Below are 16,177 nucleotides of genomic sequence, written 5' to 3'. Positions count from 1 at the left end.
CATTGTATTGCAAGATACATATGCTGTATGAAGTTTAGGTAGGAAAAGCCAAATGATGTTCTATGGAGAAAATGCTAAGACTGTTCTGTGGAATATGTTTTATACATCATTACATTTAAAAGAAACAATTTGATGTATAAAAAACTAATAACAGTATATTAACTTCAGTATCAAATATCATTTATGCGTGTATACGCCTCATGCATGTATAAGCCATATCCTGTTTCTGAAACAATATACTTGGAAAAAATAAAAATCTCAAAATTTCACTGAGAGATAAGAGTAGAGATGCAGGCATACAAAAATATGGCAACATGCAAATTTCATATAAAGGGATGAAGTGATGGTTAATGCTTATTGTTGTATGCCTGCCTGTTCAGTGCATGTTAAACATGGGTCAAATGACAGAGTTACACAGTGACATTTAAGTTGTAAATGGTGCATTATGCACAAGAGAATGGAAATCAAGAAGCAGGAAGAAAGTTTCATGTAGATGAAAAAACACAAGGCACCATTACCGATACTGTGATATTAAAAAACATGGTAATCATTTTACAGAAAGACAGTAAAATATTCTGACCTGGAAGCAAATCTATTGATATAGCCATGAAATCCAAGCAAATGAATTTTGTGTGTCTGTTGAAATGATTCAGTTCAAAGCATGAATGATTTCCCAAAAGTGAATTTAAGGGAAGTTATGGCTGGAGAAGATGCTTCATGGCATGACAAACTTGTGATTGAGCATTGAATTTCAATAGCTCAGCAGTTTCCTGACACCTATCTAATTTTAAATTCCTTTAAAATTATTCATTATTTTGAGTATAGGCGTACCCTAATTTTGGTAAAAAAATTTAGGATAAAAAAGTATGGCCTATACAAGCATAAATACAGTAGTTTAAGTGATTTGTAATAAATTTTAAATTAACTCTATGTTACAATACTCATTTTATTGAAATAAAAAACTATAATATATTAGGTTGTTCAGAAAGTAAGTTTGTTTTTTTACCATTAGACTGATTAGTCATATTTTTCCCACCAATAGTTAATCCTGGAATCACATTGTGATACTCAATTTCCTTTAAGAACTGATTAGTCTGAAACAACATTTGACAAAACACTTACTTCACATATTGCTATTAAATATCCATAGATTTATTTCAGGATTATTTATTCCCTCTTTGGCATGGAAATTTTATAAACTGTCTGTATCAAGTTTTGACAAATTGTCTTTGCAATAAAACAAACATAACTACCGAGAAAGGTTTTATGAAATGTCAACAAAAAAAAAATTTCCAATATTTCTTTTTTGAATAAATTATTTGAAAATAACAATCTTAATTATATTAGATTTTATTCAAGTTTATATTCTCTGACATCAAAACTAAATATGTACTATTTGAATTCAGTAAATTTATTTGTTGAAATAAATTCTGGTTATACTATTATTTTTACAATAATATTTCTAATAAAGTCATCATTCAGTTAATCCTTGCTGATAACTATACTTTTCCACTAATTTCACAATTAGAAAACATACACAGTACATGTTTATGAACAATACCACTTGATCTGACTAAGATCTAAAACAATTATGAGCAACCTGCAGTCTGCAATATTCCTTATAACTCTCAGGGCTTCAATAACAATTTTAATTTTCCTGTTTTCTACTTTGTGCCATTATGCAACCATAATTAAGCTGATATTGGTCATGTAGAACATTAAAACTAAACTTGACTAGTAAAAAGATGAGACTGAATTATACATTACTAGTTTGCATATCAGTAACATACAGTGGAACCCCAGTTAACAAACTTTTATTTTGCAAAAATTTTGTCTCAGACAACGAACAAAATTCAGATAACGAACTTAATGGCTTTTTGTGTCAAATTTGTAAGCTTGCTGACTTTTAGGGGGAATCAGTTAATCGTGTGTTGGTGATGGCCTTGGGTCCCTTCGTACGTTGGTGGTTGTGGAAGAGACAAAGATGACAAGTATTTTACAGTGAAAATCGTTTATTAAAACGGGAAGATGCTTACATATTTGAGGTGGTTAGAAATGGCTTATCTACAGTATTTTCTCCCGGTACTGAGAAGTGGTGTATTGCTGGTCCTACGATAGTGCAAGCTGATCAGTTGTAGCCCCAGAGCGGACAAGATGGGTTCGCTTGGTCACAGAAGCGATGGTAGGTGACAGAGTTGCAACAACTGGAGCGGTCCGTGAGACACAACACAAATTTTAGCGGGCACGACTTCAGGCTTAATCCAGATGAAGACAACACAGATTAATCGCCATAGAATTTTTAGGAAAACAGCGTTTTGACCTTGAGATTCAAGGTTTGTATAGTATTTCTTCCTTGAATCTCACCTTACAATTAGTCCTGCATCCCATTCCTCGCTTCCTGATTGTTTTCTTCTTTGTCTCCAGGTGAAAACCAAAACCAGATCAGGTCACGAGAAAGGTTTGTTCCGAGGCGTTTATTTGATACCTGTTCATCGACTCTGATCAGAGATTGTTGATAAACCTATAAGCTTTTCGCTCATAATTTAGTCTATTGTTTCTGCTATCTGTCATTTTAGAACTTTGACGATCATATGTGATGTTTTTATACCCGTCAAATCTTTCCCCTTTTCCGAAAATTTAACCTAGATCGACTGTTTATGAGCACGTTTTCCGATATTTTCATTAAAGAAAACCCATTTTACAAATAAAATTACAAAAATACTGATGGCTAGAATGGATTAATTGTATTTGCATTAATTTCTATGAGAAAAATTGCTTCAGTTAATGAACAGACTCGTGGAACGGATTACGTTCGTTAACCGCGGTTCCACTGTATATTATTTTAGTACCTAGTATATTGAAAGTTTTACAATATATGATATTCAGCAGACTTAAAGCTGCAACTCCATAAGAAAAGTATATGCTGCCTGTCAGAAACCTTACTTGCAGTCCAAATCCAGAAAAGGTTGATCATTATTGGTCTAAAACATGTATTAGATGTGTGATTGTTATATTAAGAATTAGTGAATATGGTTAAAAAAAATGAAATATTTGTTAAAATGTACTATTGTTAACTTCATACAATATTAATCATTCAATGACTAATTTCTTAACANTATTTGTTGTTTTTAATTGGAAATAAAATTAAGTATTATAATATTGTATCTATATATAAATTGACTAGTAGTCTTTTATATTTAAGTAAAAAATATTCTGATGGATATTTGAACCAATTAATTCTTATTCAAAATGGATTAAGTGTAATAGTTTTGGTTACCATCTAAAATAAAGTAAAAAAATATGTTAATCAGTTTTAAACAAGATTTACTAAATCTTATGGAAATTCATTTCATTTTGTAACTTTAAGGACATTTTACTTTGAAGCATTTATTCTAATGTAAATGGTTGTTCTTCTGTTTTGACTACACATTAAATTAAATGTAAGAATAAGATAGAAAATGCATATACCACAAATTTTTAACTCAAAAAAGATGAAAGCTCAGTTTTTTATGTTATAATAAGCAATATTTTTAATAATTCAAACATTTTCAATATTACAAATATTTTCAGGAAAATGGGAAACTAAGTACTGTGATTTGACAAATGTATTCTGATTTGTTTATCGTTTTCCTGAAGATGATATTCTGATATATTGAAAGTGTTTGAGTTATTAAAAATATTATTTATATAACACCGAAAAACTGAGTTTTCTTCTTTTTTTTGAGAAAGTTAATAAATAATAAAATCCTAAATATAAGAAGTATTTCAAATTTATATGTATTATTTCAGATTTATTATGGCCGAATTATTACAGACAGAAAGATCTTATGTAAAAGATTTAGAAACATGTATTAATACTTATCTGGCTGATATGAAGAACATAGAACGTGATATACCAATTGGTATAGCTGGGAAACATAACATTCTGTTTGGAAATATGGAAGAAATATATGATTTTCATAACAGGTATAGTTCATTTTTTTAAATTTTATTTTACTTTAGATAAAACTAGTAAGTTCAAAACAGTTTTGAAATAAATTTAACTCTTCATAAACATGGACTAATATCATCCATGCTGTTGGATCAATTAAAGATAGGTCATCAAATTAACAACTCAGATTTGAGTTTAATCTTACTCTGGATTATTTTTTAATACATAATACACTAATTTCAATGAATGGAATTTTGAATATGGTTTTTTAATAAATTTTTATGAATAGATGATTTAACTCTTTTAATGACTTCTACAATAATTCTTAAACTTAATTAGTAATTTGAAATTCACATTTCTGAAATTAAAAGTGAAATTTTAATTTATAGAAATTATGCTGAAATTAAATAAAAAACTATTTGCATATTTTATTGTATTTATGTAATGTCAATGTTACTATGTAATTTGATATGCTGATATACTTCATGTCTTGTAATTTTAAACTACACACACACACACTCATAAGAAAACCATTACTTATATGATTAAAATTATGAGGATATTCAATAATTCTCAATTTTCTTTAATTTTGCAAATGAAATACATATTTTGTCTTGAAAATGTCAACTTTAAAATTTAAACAGGCAAAGGAAAAATCTTTGTCTATTTAAATTTAATAAGAGTCTCAACAAATTCATATCAGAATGTACATTATAAGTACAAATAAACTTCCTCAAAGTTGCAGGTTAATTTAAAACTTACCTGATAAATAAAAAGTTGATGCTTAATTCCATGTTATAATAATTATCAATTTTAAATTATCCATCTAAAAAATCACTAATATATCTCCAAAATCCACAGAGGATTTAATCATGCCTAGTATGAACAACATTGCTACAATTATAAAACATTTTTAGTTTGATATTCAATGTTCCTATAAATGTCAAAAAATGACAAAGTGATGGAAAATATTGAGTGACAAGGCATTGAGTAATAGAAAATTACAATGTTAATATTTGGCAATTATCTCCTTTGATATGTAATGATACTAAAAAAAATATTGACTATTATTATAATGTACCAAAATTGTCAATGAAATGAAATAAGAATATAAAAGTAAATGTATTTACAAAATCTCTTGAATATATGGTATTACCATAATTTAAGTAAATATGTGTTGGTGAAATACGTTTTCAAAATATCTCTAGTTTAAATTCAGAACAGATCTAAAATATTGTACACAAAGTAGTAGTAAGCTTTTATATATTGTAAAACTAAACTTTTGAACAATAATTTCTAATCTCTTAGCACACAAAACCCTAAACCACCAATGTAACCTACTGAGATAACCATATATGAGTGAACCCAACTTCAGTGGGGATGGGATCCAAATACTGTAATTGCTTGTGTTTTTATTTTGTACTACTTTTTCTTTTATTTATTAATGAAATATATAGCATTTAGGTTAAGAAACTAGAAACTTGTTGATCAGCTTTTTATACTGACGTAACCTTAGATTAAAAAAAAGTAAAACAAAATAAAATATCAGCAATTATTTGTCTTTAAAAAAATATTTCATTGTGAAGCAGCAATTATTTGTCCATGTGCCAACACTGGCTGAATGATTAATTTTGAATGTCATATACAAATGTAGAACTACAAATAAATTTGTCTGTCATTTTGCATTTTCAACTCACAGAACCCTCTACACTTTCCCTTGGTATCTCAAGGTTCTACAGAATAGAGTTTCATAAACACTGAATACAGTTTATTTCATCAGTTCTTAGAAATATTTTGCTTAAAATTGAAACATCATAATGTTATTTTCATCATGCAGAATTATAAAAATAAAAAGCTTTATTATATTATTTAACAATGTAACAGAAATAACTTTAGAAAAATATGAAGAAAAAGTCATAGCCAATTCTCTGGAATTAATTGGATAAAAGCAAAAATATGTTTTAAGTTTTCTTAAAAGATAAATTTGGAATTAAAGAAATTGATAATGATATGCCTACCTTTACTATTTTCTTATCTTCAGTGAATTTAAAAATCTTATGATATATTTCTGCTGTTATCTCAATTAGATTCCAGAGGATAATATTTATAGATACTTAAATTTTGTCTTCTCTCACCAATCTTCCAAAAACATAATAATATTTATTAATACAACCTGCAAGTATTTAATTACAACTTAATATTTTTAATTTCAGTTAAAACTAAAATTATTAAAAATCAAATTAAATACAACATATTCATTTGAATTTAAATAAAATGTTTATTTGAGTAAATTCTTTCATTGAAATATCATTAAGTACCGAGAAAAAAATTATTTTTATTAATTTCCAAATTATACCATTTCTGCCTTTTTCACTGAAAATTATAGCTGTACATGTATTTAATTACAAAGTTTTTTGCTGTCCCAAAATAAAACTCCTGATTATTTTGTCTTTGACTAGGTTGTCAATATTAAATTTGAGATAAGACTGTATATTTTTTGGTTTTCATATACATTAACAGTTCAAATAACAAAATCACTAACATCAAATATTCTAACAATTCTATTAAAAATTAATTGCTTTTCCAAAGTATGCTGCTAAATTGGCTTCTCGGAATGCTTCGGACACAGTCTGAAAAGATAAGCATTTTCAGTTAGTATAATGTTAAATTGTTATATTTTCAGATTTATCTTTAATATTTGAAACATACTGGATGTGCATGGCATACTCTGGCTACATCTTCACAAGATGCTCCATATTCCATTGCTAGAGCTGCTTCATTAATAAGTTCTCCTGCAGTCTGTGTATAATAATTTTTATTAATAAATAATATATGAGCAAATATAACAATTTTTCTAAACATCTTAAAATCAACACATAATAAAATTAAAATACTTTATGGATATGGACATGTCTTCCTTGAAAAAAAATTTATATAATTCACAAACAAGACAGCATGCAAAAGTTATTTAGTGTTTTCAGATTCATTTTTTCTATATTACACCAATACAAAAATGGAAAGGATGAATCTAGGATTCTGAATAACTTTTTGTGTTGTCTTCTCTTTGAGTCTAACATCTGTATATGTATGTATTATACTGTACAGTACATATATGTATATTACACATACAAAAATTGTTAGTTGCAGAAGAAAATTACAAAAACAATATTGGCATTATTTTGTTCATTGCTGAGCTGATTATGGCTTCATTGAAAACTGTCATTGCAGGATACATTTCTTTTGCACTTGATTATATTAATACTTTAATAAGTGCAAAAGAAATAAAAATTTCGATTCTTTATTTTTCCTCACTTTCATCACATGCAACAATTTATCATCAACAGCTATTCATAAGCTTTTTTTAAATAATCCTGTATGCAAATATGAATTTTATCTTTTTAAAACTGGAAATATATCCTAGTTACAGAAGTTTATAAAGTTTAATTTCTAGATTTATTTTATAAACTTCTGTAACTATTACATTATGAAGCAAATCTATAAATTAAAAATTGTGCATTCACCGACAAACTTAGACAAAATTAATCATCATAATAGATGAGATATTCTGAACAAATATTTTCAACCTATTTAATGGGTTATATTCAGAATTAGAGATGATTAAAAACTTGTTCAAATCACCTCTAATTCTGTTTCAAAGATTTGAATAAGAAATATGAATCATGTGGCAAACTTTAATCAGAATGGCAAGAAGTTAAATATAATTAGAAAATTGTTAAGCAGACAGAAAACACTTGTTCAAAATATAATTTTTTTCATTGTTAATGTGTTTAACTTTGAAAAATTATTATTTTTAAGACCATCAATTAAGTCACACTAATAAATTTTTTTCAGAAAATAGAATTATCTTCCTAGAATGATAACTTCTACATAGTTTCCCCATTATTTAAAACTACCAAATCCTTGAATTCTTCTTACTCATCTATGGAATTATTTTCCTGAAAATATTATTCCAACTGCTTGAATGTATGGATAGTCTCATCTTTGTTATGGGATTGTTTTCCCCATGTAGTAGTTCTTTGATCTTTGAAAATACAGTAAGACCCCACTTAATGCAGGAGATACATACAGGTATAGAACAAAATAATAGGAACACTTGTGAAAGAATGCAAAATATTTATTAGTACGGAGTTGGGCCACCATTGGCCTGAATTACAGCTTGTATCTGACATGGAATTGAGAAATAAAGGTCGTGCAGAAAGTTTAAAGGAATTCACAGCCATTCCTCCTGCAGAGTGGTCTCAAGTTCAGGTAGTATGAGTGGAGGAGGAAACCGAGCACAGACTTTGTTCTCTAAAAATCTCCACACAGGCTCAATGATGTTGAGATCAGGGGACTGAGGACACCACGTGAGATGTTCCACTTTATCATTATGCTCATCCAACTATGTTTGAACACAGCAAGCCATGTGTACAGGGGCGTTGTCATCTTGGAATAGAGGACGTTCTCCAGGAAACAGAGTATGAAGCATAGGGTGTAAATGATCTGCGAGAATACTGCGATAATGCCCCTGACCTTCTCCCTCAGGACTACGAGTGGCCCCAAGCCACAATATTGCTTCCCACAGCATCACAGAGCCCCTCCATACTTCACAATAGGAACCAGACAGTCAACATGAAATGCCTCTGGTGGTCTGAAATAATTTAAATGATGAGTCATCAGACCTGATGACCTGTTCCCACTGTTGTTGTGTCCAGTTTCGGTGGTCTTGGCACCACTGTTGTCGCTTCATAGCATTCTGTGGTGACACTAATGGCTTTGGGATGGCTACTTGGCCATAAATGCTCGCAGCATGCAGCTCCTGTTGAATAGTTTTGGTGGATACGAGGTTCTGGAGATGGGTGTTCATCTCAGAGGTTATCTGCAGCAGTGTAGTCTTACATTTTCGGGAGACTATCCTCTTCAACGCTCGTCTATCCTGGTTGGTCAACTTCAATTTTCACCCACTGTTCTTCTTTTCAGAGGACACCTTTTCCAGTTTTGTGTAGGCTGTCATAACCCTTGACACAGTGGACCTTGAAACACCCACAAAGTTGGCTGTTCTAGACACGGACGTTCCAGCAAGGTGAGCTCTAATAATCATGCCTCTTTGCATGTTAGACAGGTTGGACATAATGGCGCTTTGCTGGGAACAGAATTTTCTCATGCAATTGTCATACCACCAAATGCTCGACTAATACCTTCCCTTTCACCGCCACTGGATAGCAGACTGTTGCGACGTGTGGGGGGCTATATTGGATGGTTGAAGTACAACACATTTCGAAAGGAGTGTTCCTATTATTTTGTTCTATACCTGTATATTCCTAGATGACAAAGCACTAAATGAAACAGTGTTAAACTAGATCATTTTAACACAGAGTAAATAGGGATAGGGAAACACGCAACCAAAAATAAACAGATTTTACTTTCATTTTAAGTTATTTTTATATTAATTTGCATCATAGTATATGTTAAATAACACAAACGTATGCACGCAGAAATGTAAAGTTCATTTTTTGTAATGAAGATCCTGGCACTTCTGAAATTCTTGTTTTTTCCGATAAAATCATGTAGTTTCATTTGTCACTTTCTTTTTCTTTCTTTAAGCAAACGTTGGTAGCAGGAGATTGCATCAAAACACCTCGTCCTGCTTTTGCACTCCTTTCAAAATCTGGATCATTTGCTACAGTTTGATCAACAATATCTTTATCATTACCAAACTTTTACTAAGCAAATCTGTAGAGAAATTCTTTGGGTTTTTGTTTTCAGAATCACTATTTTCCAGTTCTACATGAATTCCTTGTTCTGCCAGTTTTTGAAGATTGTTGTTGGTAAGGCTCTCACCAGAAACCTGCAGTAACTCCTCAATATCCTGCTTGTCTACATCTCCTAGTCCTGCTGTATTGATTAGGTTGATGATTTGGTCAACCTAACGATACAGCGATAGGCTCTTCTCATTGAGAATTCTTGGATATTTTCAGCCATAACTTCTTCACACTTTGTTCGTGCATTTATCAGTTAATTCTTGCCAAGTAAACTGATATTGCCCATGGCATCCATGATGTTATATCTTTTCCAAAATGGCACCAAACAAACATAGATTTAAGGAAAGTATAGCACTACAACGAATTGCCACCTTTTACTGATTGGTTCATGTTTGGGAATAATCGTATTATACACTGCTGGCCATTAAAATTGCAACACCAAGAACGAAAGCAAATAAAAAAAAAGATATTTATTATACATAAACAGTATGGCATAAAGACAAAATGATTAAATTTGCAAGCAGTTTGGGGGTTTACTGGGGCGCGAAATTAGTAGACACAGTTGCCATCCCCGGCGGCTAAAACGGCCCTTATCCGTTTAAGCATGGAGTTGAACTGGGCTTGGATGACAGAAACGGGCAACTCATTCCATGCTGCTTCAAGTCTATGCCACGCTTCATCAACTGTATTAGCAGGAGAGGGGTGGCGGGCCAGTCTCTCAGCAACCCATGACCAGATGTTTTCAATTAGTGAGAGATCTGGAGACCATGCAGACCAGGGCAACAATTGAATATCCTCTGTATCGAGGAAGGTCAGAACTCGACATGCAACATGAGGTCTTGCATTATCTTGTTGGAAGATGACATTTTGCAGGCCTCAAAGATAGGGCACAACCACTGGATGTAAGATGTCAGAAATGTACCGATCTGAGTTCAAATTACCATCGATCCGAACTAGAGATGTGCGTGTCGTGTACCCAATGGCTGCCCATATCATCATACCAGGTGCAGGGCCCTAAGCCAATATCAAATGCAAGCAGGCAATGAGCAGTCTGCTCGGAACCTCCAGACATGTATACAGCCATCAGAATGCTGCACGCAGAACTGGAACTTATCTGAAAAGATGACATTGTGCCACTCCTGTATCTAGCTTTGTCGTTGGGCGCACCAGAGTCACCATCTCTCTCTATGCTGCATTGTCAAGGAAAGCCGAAGTAATGGTTGCCGTGCTGACAGTCCACGCTGCTGCAAACATCGTTGCACTGTACGAGCAGATACTAGACGTGCTGCAAACAAGCTCATTTCCTGACTAATGGTCCGTGATGTGGTTGTACGGTTCTGCACGGCAAACCTCACAATATGTCTGTCCTTTCGGGCATTAGTCATGGGAGGGCATTGAGATCCTGCATGCTGTTCAGTAAGACCCTCAGCAGCCCATCGATTCCATATTCGCATGACAGTGGTTAGATTTCGACCAGTGCGAGTGGCAATATCATGGAACGATAATCCACACTCTTGAGAGGCAATGATCCCGCCTCTATCGAATTCCAACACTTGCTGGTAAGCATTTCTTCTTCTTACTCGAGGCATAACACGATATTCTGATGAAACCCCGACCTTACAAAGCGATTTCTGAATGAGAAATCCACTGCACAACTTTTCTTTTATGCAGTGCTTCAGATGTCGTTTGTCCCTACTGCATTGTCTACATGCACTGAAATACAAATCATTTGCATATCCCAACCTCTTCTTCCTTTCATATGATTTTGACGTTCATACGATCAATTCAATATGATTCAATACGATCATTCCTTCCTGGTGTTGCAATTTTAATGGCCAGCAGTGTATATAAATTAATGAAATGCTGCAATAATTTGAATCATCGTAAATTTTGAGACTTTTTTTAAGGCTTTGAGCAGACTGCAGCATTAATAGAGGCAGTGTTAAGCAGTGACTTACTGTAATCAAATTCATAGAAGATTATATCAGGCATGTAGGGAGATGTTCCAGTACATCCCAGCCTCATCTTAAACAATATTCTTAACTTTGATGAACACATGTCAATGGGCCTTATCATACAGAACAGTTGGAGATTTTTGCAGCATCTCAGGCTGTTTGCATTGCACAGCATAGTAGGATGAAGGTAATCCAAAAAACTGGGCTTATAGATACTTATATTTGTTTACATAAATAAATGTTATATATGAAACTACATAAGTAATATATAATAATAAACTATAATAAACTTAAATAAATTTTTATACATACTGAACCAATGATATGTGCTCCTAAAATTCTATCTGAAGTTTTATCCCCAATAATTTTAACTAATCCATCAGTATCAGCATTTGTTTTTGCTCTGCTGTTTGCAGTTAAAGGAAATTTTCCTACTTTGTATTCAATGTTCTGAAAAAATAGTAATACTTTAAATAAAATCATTGTTACACATAAACATGAAGAGAATACTTCACTTATAGTAAACAAATACACCATAAGAAGAAATAAAATTGACATTTCATTATTCAATTAGTGTTTAGTTTAGTTTATGCACAAAATCTGTAGTGTTCTATTGTTTACAAAGAGAATAAATTCTTATTAAAAACCTAAAATGCTTAACTATGCTTAAAATGTAGTCTGGCAAACTATAAGCAATATATTAAAAACACTTGCATAAACTAATAAAATTTGCTTTTTATATAGATCTATCATTGTGACAATAGGTCTACCTAATATTACAATAAATTAATAAACTATCATAGTTATAAATACATTCATCATTATTATTATTAAGGACTTTCAAATAAAACATAATTTTTGGAGATGCTTGTAACATTTATAATGTGAATGTAGTCAGACAAATTATTTTAGTAGTTGATTAGAGCTTTTACAACAATTAGATATTTTAAGTTTTAATTACAGTAGAGCATCAATTATCCGACCCCCAATCAACTGTCACATCAGTTAACCGACCGCATTCTAGTCGGCAAATTCAAATGTCCACTAGTGATGTGGCGCTACAATATTTAGTTATGTCTTTATTATTATTTTTGTTAAATTTTTGCATGTTTTAGCTGGCATCAATGGCTCGACCATTGAAGGGAGGCCAGTATTTAAATGAGGGTTAATTTTCTAATTATGAGTTGTTGTTTGTTTTGTGAGCAATAAAATAATTTTAAAATAATTTTTAACAATACAATAGTGACAATTATTATTTTTAAAAAATTTTGTTAGGCTTAACATCAATGAAAATTCAACGAGAAGTAGGTTAATAGCGATATATTGATATACTAATTACATGGGATATACTAATATACTATACTAATAATGTATTTTTTCACATTTTTGGTTATCCATTTTTTCAATTATCTGACCAACCCCAGTCCCCAATTGAGTTGGATAATTGATGCTCCACTGTATTAAGTTGTATTTGCATTTTTGATATAACTGTACTTCAATAAATCCTCAGTTGAAGAAACTATTTGGAAGAAGGTATAAGCTGAAGCCTGTAAAAGATGTAGGTTTTACCAGTTATTTACCATAACTGTAATATTTTTTAATTCTTTTAATTCAGAAATGTAGAAGTTGTTGTTTAAGTTCTGATCTGGATCAATCTTTTCTTACAGATTAATTTTAGGATTACATTTTTCTAAATTATTAAATTTAGTTATTAATAATCATACAAAATGGTGGCTGAACCATTATTTTTTAGTCCAAATTACTTAAAATTTCAATGATTAAACGCAAACCAAAATTTAGCTTGAATAAAACTGACTTTTAAGTATTTGTTTACAAAGATTCAGGATTGATTATTATATACATTATACATTGTAATAAAAAACAGTAATATTTCTATGTAAAGTTTATTTTATAATTAATATTTTAAGAAACAAGAAGCAAGCATGTAGTAATAGTGATATTAATCAGATGAAAAAGCCAGATTAACTATTACACTAGAATTTGGCTAATTAACTAATGTTTTATTTCAAATTATATAATATCTTCTAAGCAGTTATTAAATTTAATACAAGATGGCATCATAATTTTTCCAGAATAATAATTACAGAAATCAATTAAATTTAATACAAGATAATGGTTTAAACACATACCTTTAGTCAAAATTAAACAATATAAAATTTTATGAATTGACCAGTTTAAAAATGATTTAATGTTGCAAAAAAAATAATAATAATAATAATTCCATTTTTTCCAGTTCATATTTAACGCTTTTCAAGAAGAGCTTTTACAATTTTATAAATTAATATTTCCATTACAAAATAAACAATACTAAAATAATTCATTTCAGTTTTAATTTCTGAACAAATTCAATAAAAAGCATTAATTAATAATAGTAATTCTAAAATTAAAGGAAGAAATTAAAGTTTAATGAACAAAATTCTATATTTCCTAAGTTGGCATTTCTTTGTTGTTTTCTGTAATTAAAAAGATTTCAAAATCACTTTATTCTTGTTATGGTAAATTATTTTTATTTATTATAACTTTCTATTGCATGGGTATATAATGTATTCAGCAAAATTTGAAGCATTTTATGTAAATATTAATAGTATTCTGTTTCAAAATATAATATAGGAAAACTCTGATTTTTAGACATAACATGTTCCTAAATACATGTGAAAATTCAATGTCTGAAAACTAAATGAATTAAATGTTATAAAGATAATCCTGATAGAGAGCTAAAAATAAAAATTATAAAATTACTTATTAAGGTAGTTATTTAACAATTAAACTTTCCTATATCACAGTTTATAAAACATCATTTAAAATGTTAAAACATATAGTAAACAAAAAAAAACTAGGGAAAAACTTTTTCACAAATTTTTCTGTTATTGAAATGCTGTATATTATAAAACCAAAAATTGGTAAAAAGCATCACTGCAAAAGAGCTGGATAAAAGTGTATGAAAGAGAGTCCAAAGATTGTCCAAAAGTGGAAAACTATATGTATTTGATTTAATTGACAATCCAAAATATTGGTGATTCCTTTTTCCAAATAGTTTCTTCAACTGGGAATTTATTGAATGACAACTAGTCATATAAAAAATGCAAATACAACTTAATAATGAAAACCCCAAATATCAACAGATAATTATTGATTATTACTTACTAAGAGCTTACAACTATTAAAATAATTTGTCTGATTACAACTACATTATAAATATTACAAGCATCTCTAAAAATTATGCTTTATTTGAAAGTCCTTAATCATAATATATATNACTTAATTTTCTAATTATGAGTTGTTGTTTGTTTTGTGAGCAATAAAATAATTTTAAAATAATTTTTAACAATACAATAGTGACAATTATTATTTTTAAAAAATTTTGTTAGGCTTAACATCGATGAAAATTCAACGAGAAGTAGGTTAATAGCGATATATTGATATACTAATTACATGGGATATACTAATATACTATACTAATAATGTATTTTTTCACATTTTTGGTTATCCATTTTTTCAATTATCTGACCAACCCCAGTCCCCAATTGAGTTGGATAATTGATGCTCCACTGTATTAAGTTGTATTTGCATTTTTGATATAACTGTACTTCAATAAATCCTCAGTTGAAGAAACTATTTGGAAGAAGGTATAAGCTGAAGCCTGTAAAAGATGTAGGTTTTACCAGTTATTTACCATAACTGTAATATTTTTTAATTCTTTTAATTCAGAAATGTAGAAGTTGTTGTTTAAGTTCTGATCTGGATCAATCTTTTCTTACAGATTAATTTTAGGATTACATTTTTCTAAATTATTAAATTTAGTTATTAATAATCATACAAAATGGTGGCTGAACCATTATTTTTTAGTCCAAATTACTTAAAATTTCAATGATTAAACGCAAACCAAAATTTAGCTTGAATAAAACTGACTTTTAAGTATTTGTTTACAAAGATTCAGGATTGATTATTATATACATTATACATTGTAATAAAAAACAGTAATATTTCTATGTAAAGTTTATTTTATAATTAATATTTTAAGAAACAAGAAGCAAGCATATAGTAATAGTGATATTAATCAGATGAAAAAGCCAGATTAACTATTACACTAGAATTTGGCTAATTAACTAATGTTTTATTTCAAATTATATAATATCTTCTAAGCAGTTATTAAATTTAATACAAGATGGCATCATAATTTTTCCAGAATAATAATTACAGAAATCAATTAAATTTAATACAAGATAATGGTTTAAACACATACCTTTAGTCAAAATTAAACAATATAAAATTTTATGAATTGACCAGTTTAAAAATGATTTAATGTTGCAAAAAAAATAATAATAATAATAATAATAATTCCATTTTTTCCAGTTCATATTTAACGCTTTTCAAGAAGAGCTTTTACAATTTTATAAATTAATATTTCCATTACAAAATAAACAATACTAAAATAATTCATTTCAGTTTTAATTTCTGAACAAATTCAATAAAAAGCATTAATTAATAATAGTAATTCTAAAATTAAA

At 29.7% G+C, this 16,177-nt stretch overlaps 1 protein-coding gene across 1 annotated transcript in view; it reads right to left on the bottom strand.

The window, feature by feature from the left end:
* Window positions 1-6,246: 6,246 nt before the first annotated feature.
* LOC111614154 (dihydrolipoyl dehydrogenase, mitochondrial-like) overlaps window positions 6,247-16,177 on the bottom strand; it is a 30,904-nt gene continuing 20,973 nt past the window's right edge. Inside the window, exons 9-11 of the mRNA XM_023355536.1 lie at window positions 11,961-12,098; window positions 6,641-6,730; window positions 6,247-6,561 (exon numbers count right to left, since the gene is read on the bottom strand). Of these exons, the coding sequence (XP_023211304.1) occupies window positions 6,496-6,561; window positions 6,641-6,730; window positions 11,961-12,098 (294 nt within the window). The 3' untranslated portion in view covers window positions 6,247-6,495. The remainder of the gene's footprint in view (window positions 6,562-6,640; window positions 6,731-11,960; window positions 12,099-16,177) is intronic.

Source organism: Centruroides sculpturatus, unplaced genomic scaffold (assembly GCF_000671375.1).
Source record: "Centruroides sculpturatus isolate CEXI.00-Female unplaced genomic scaffold, Cexi_2.0 scaffold1868, whole genome shotgun sequence".
NCBI classification, from domain to species: Eukaryota; Metazoa; Arthropoda; class Arachnida; order Scorpiones; family Buthidae; genus Centruroides; species Centruroides sculpturatus.
This window is presented reverse-complemented; position numbering and strand designations above follow the sequence as displayed.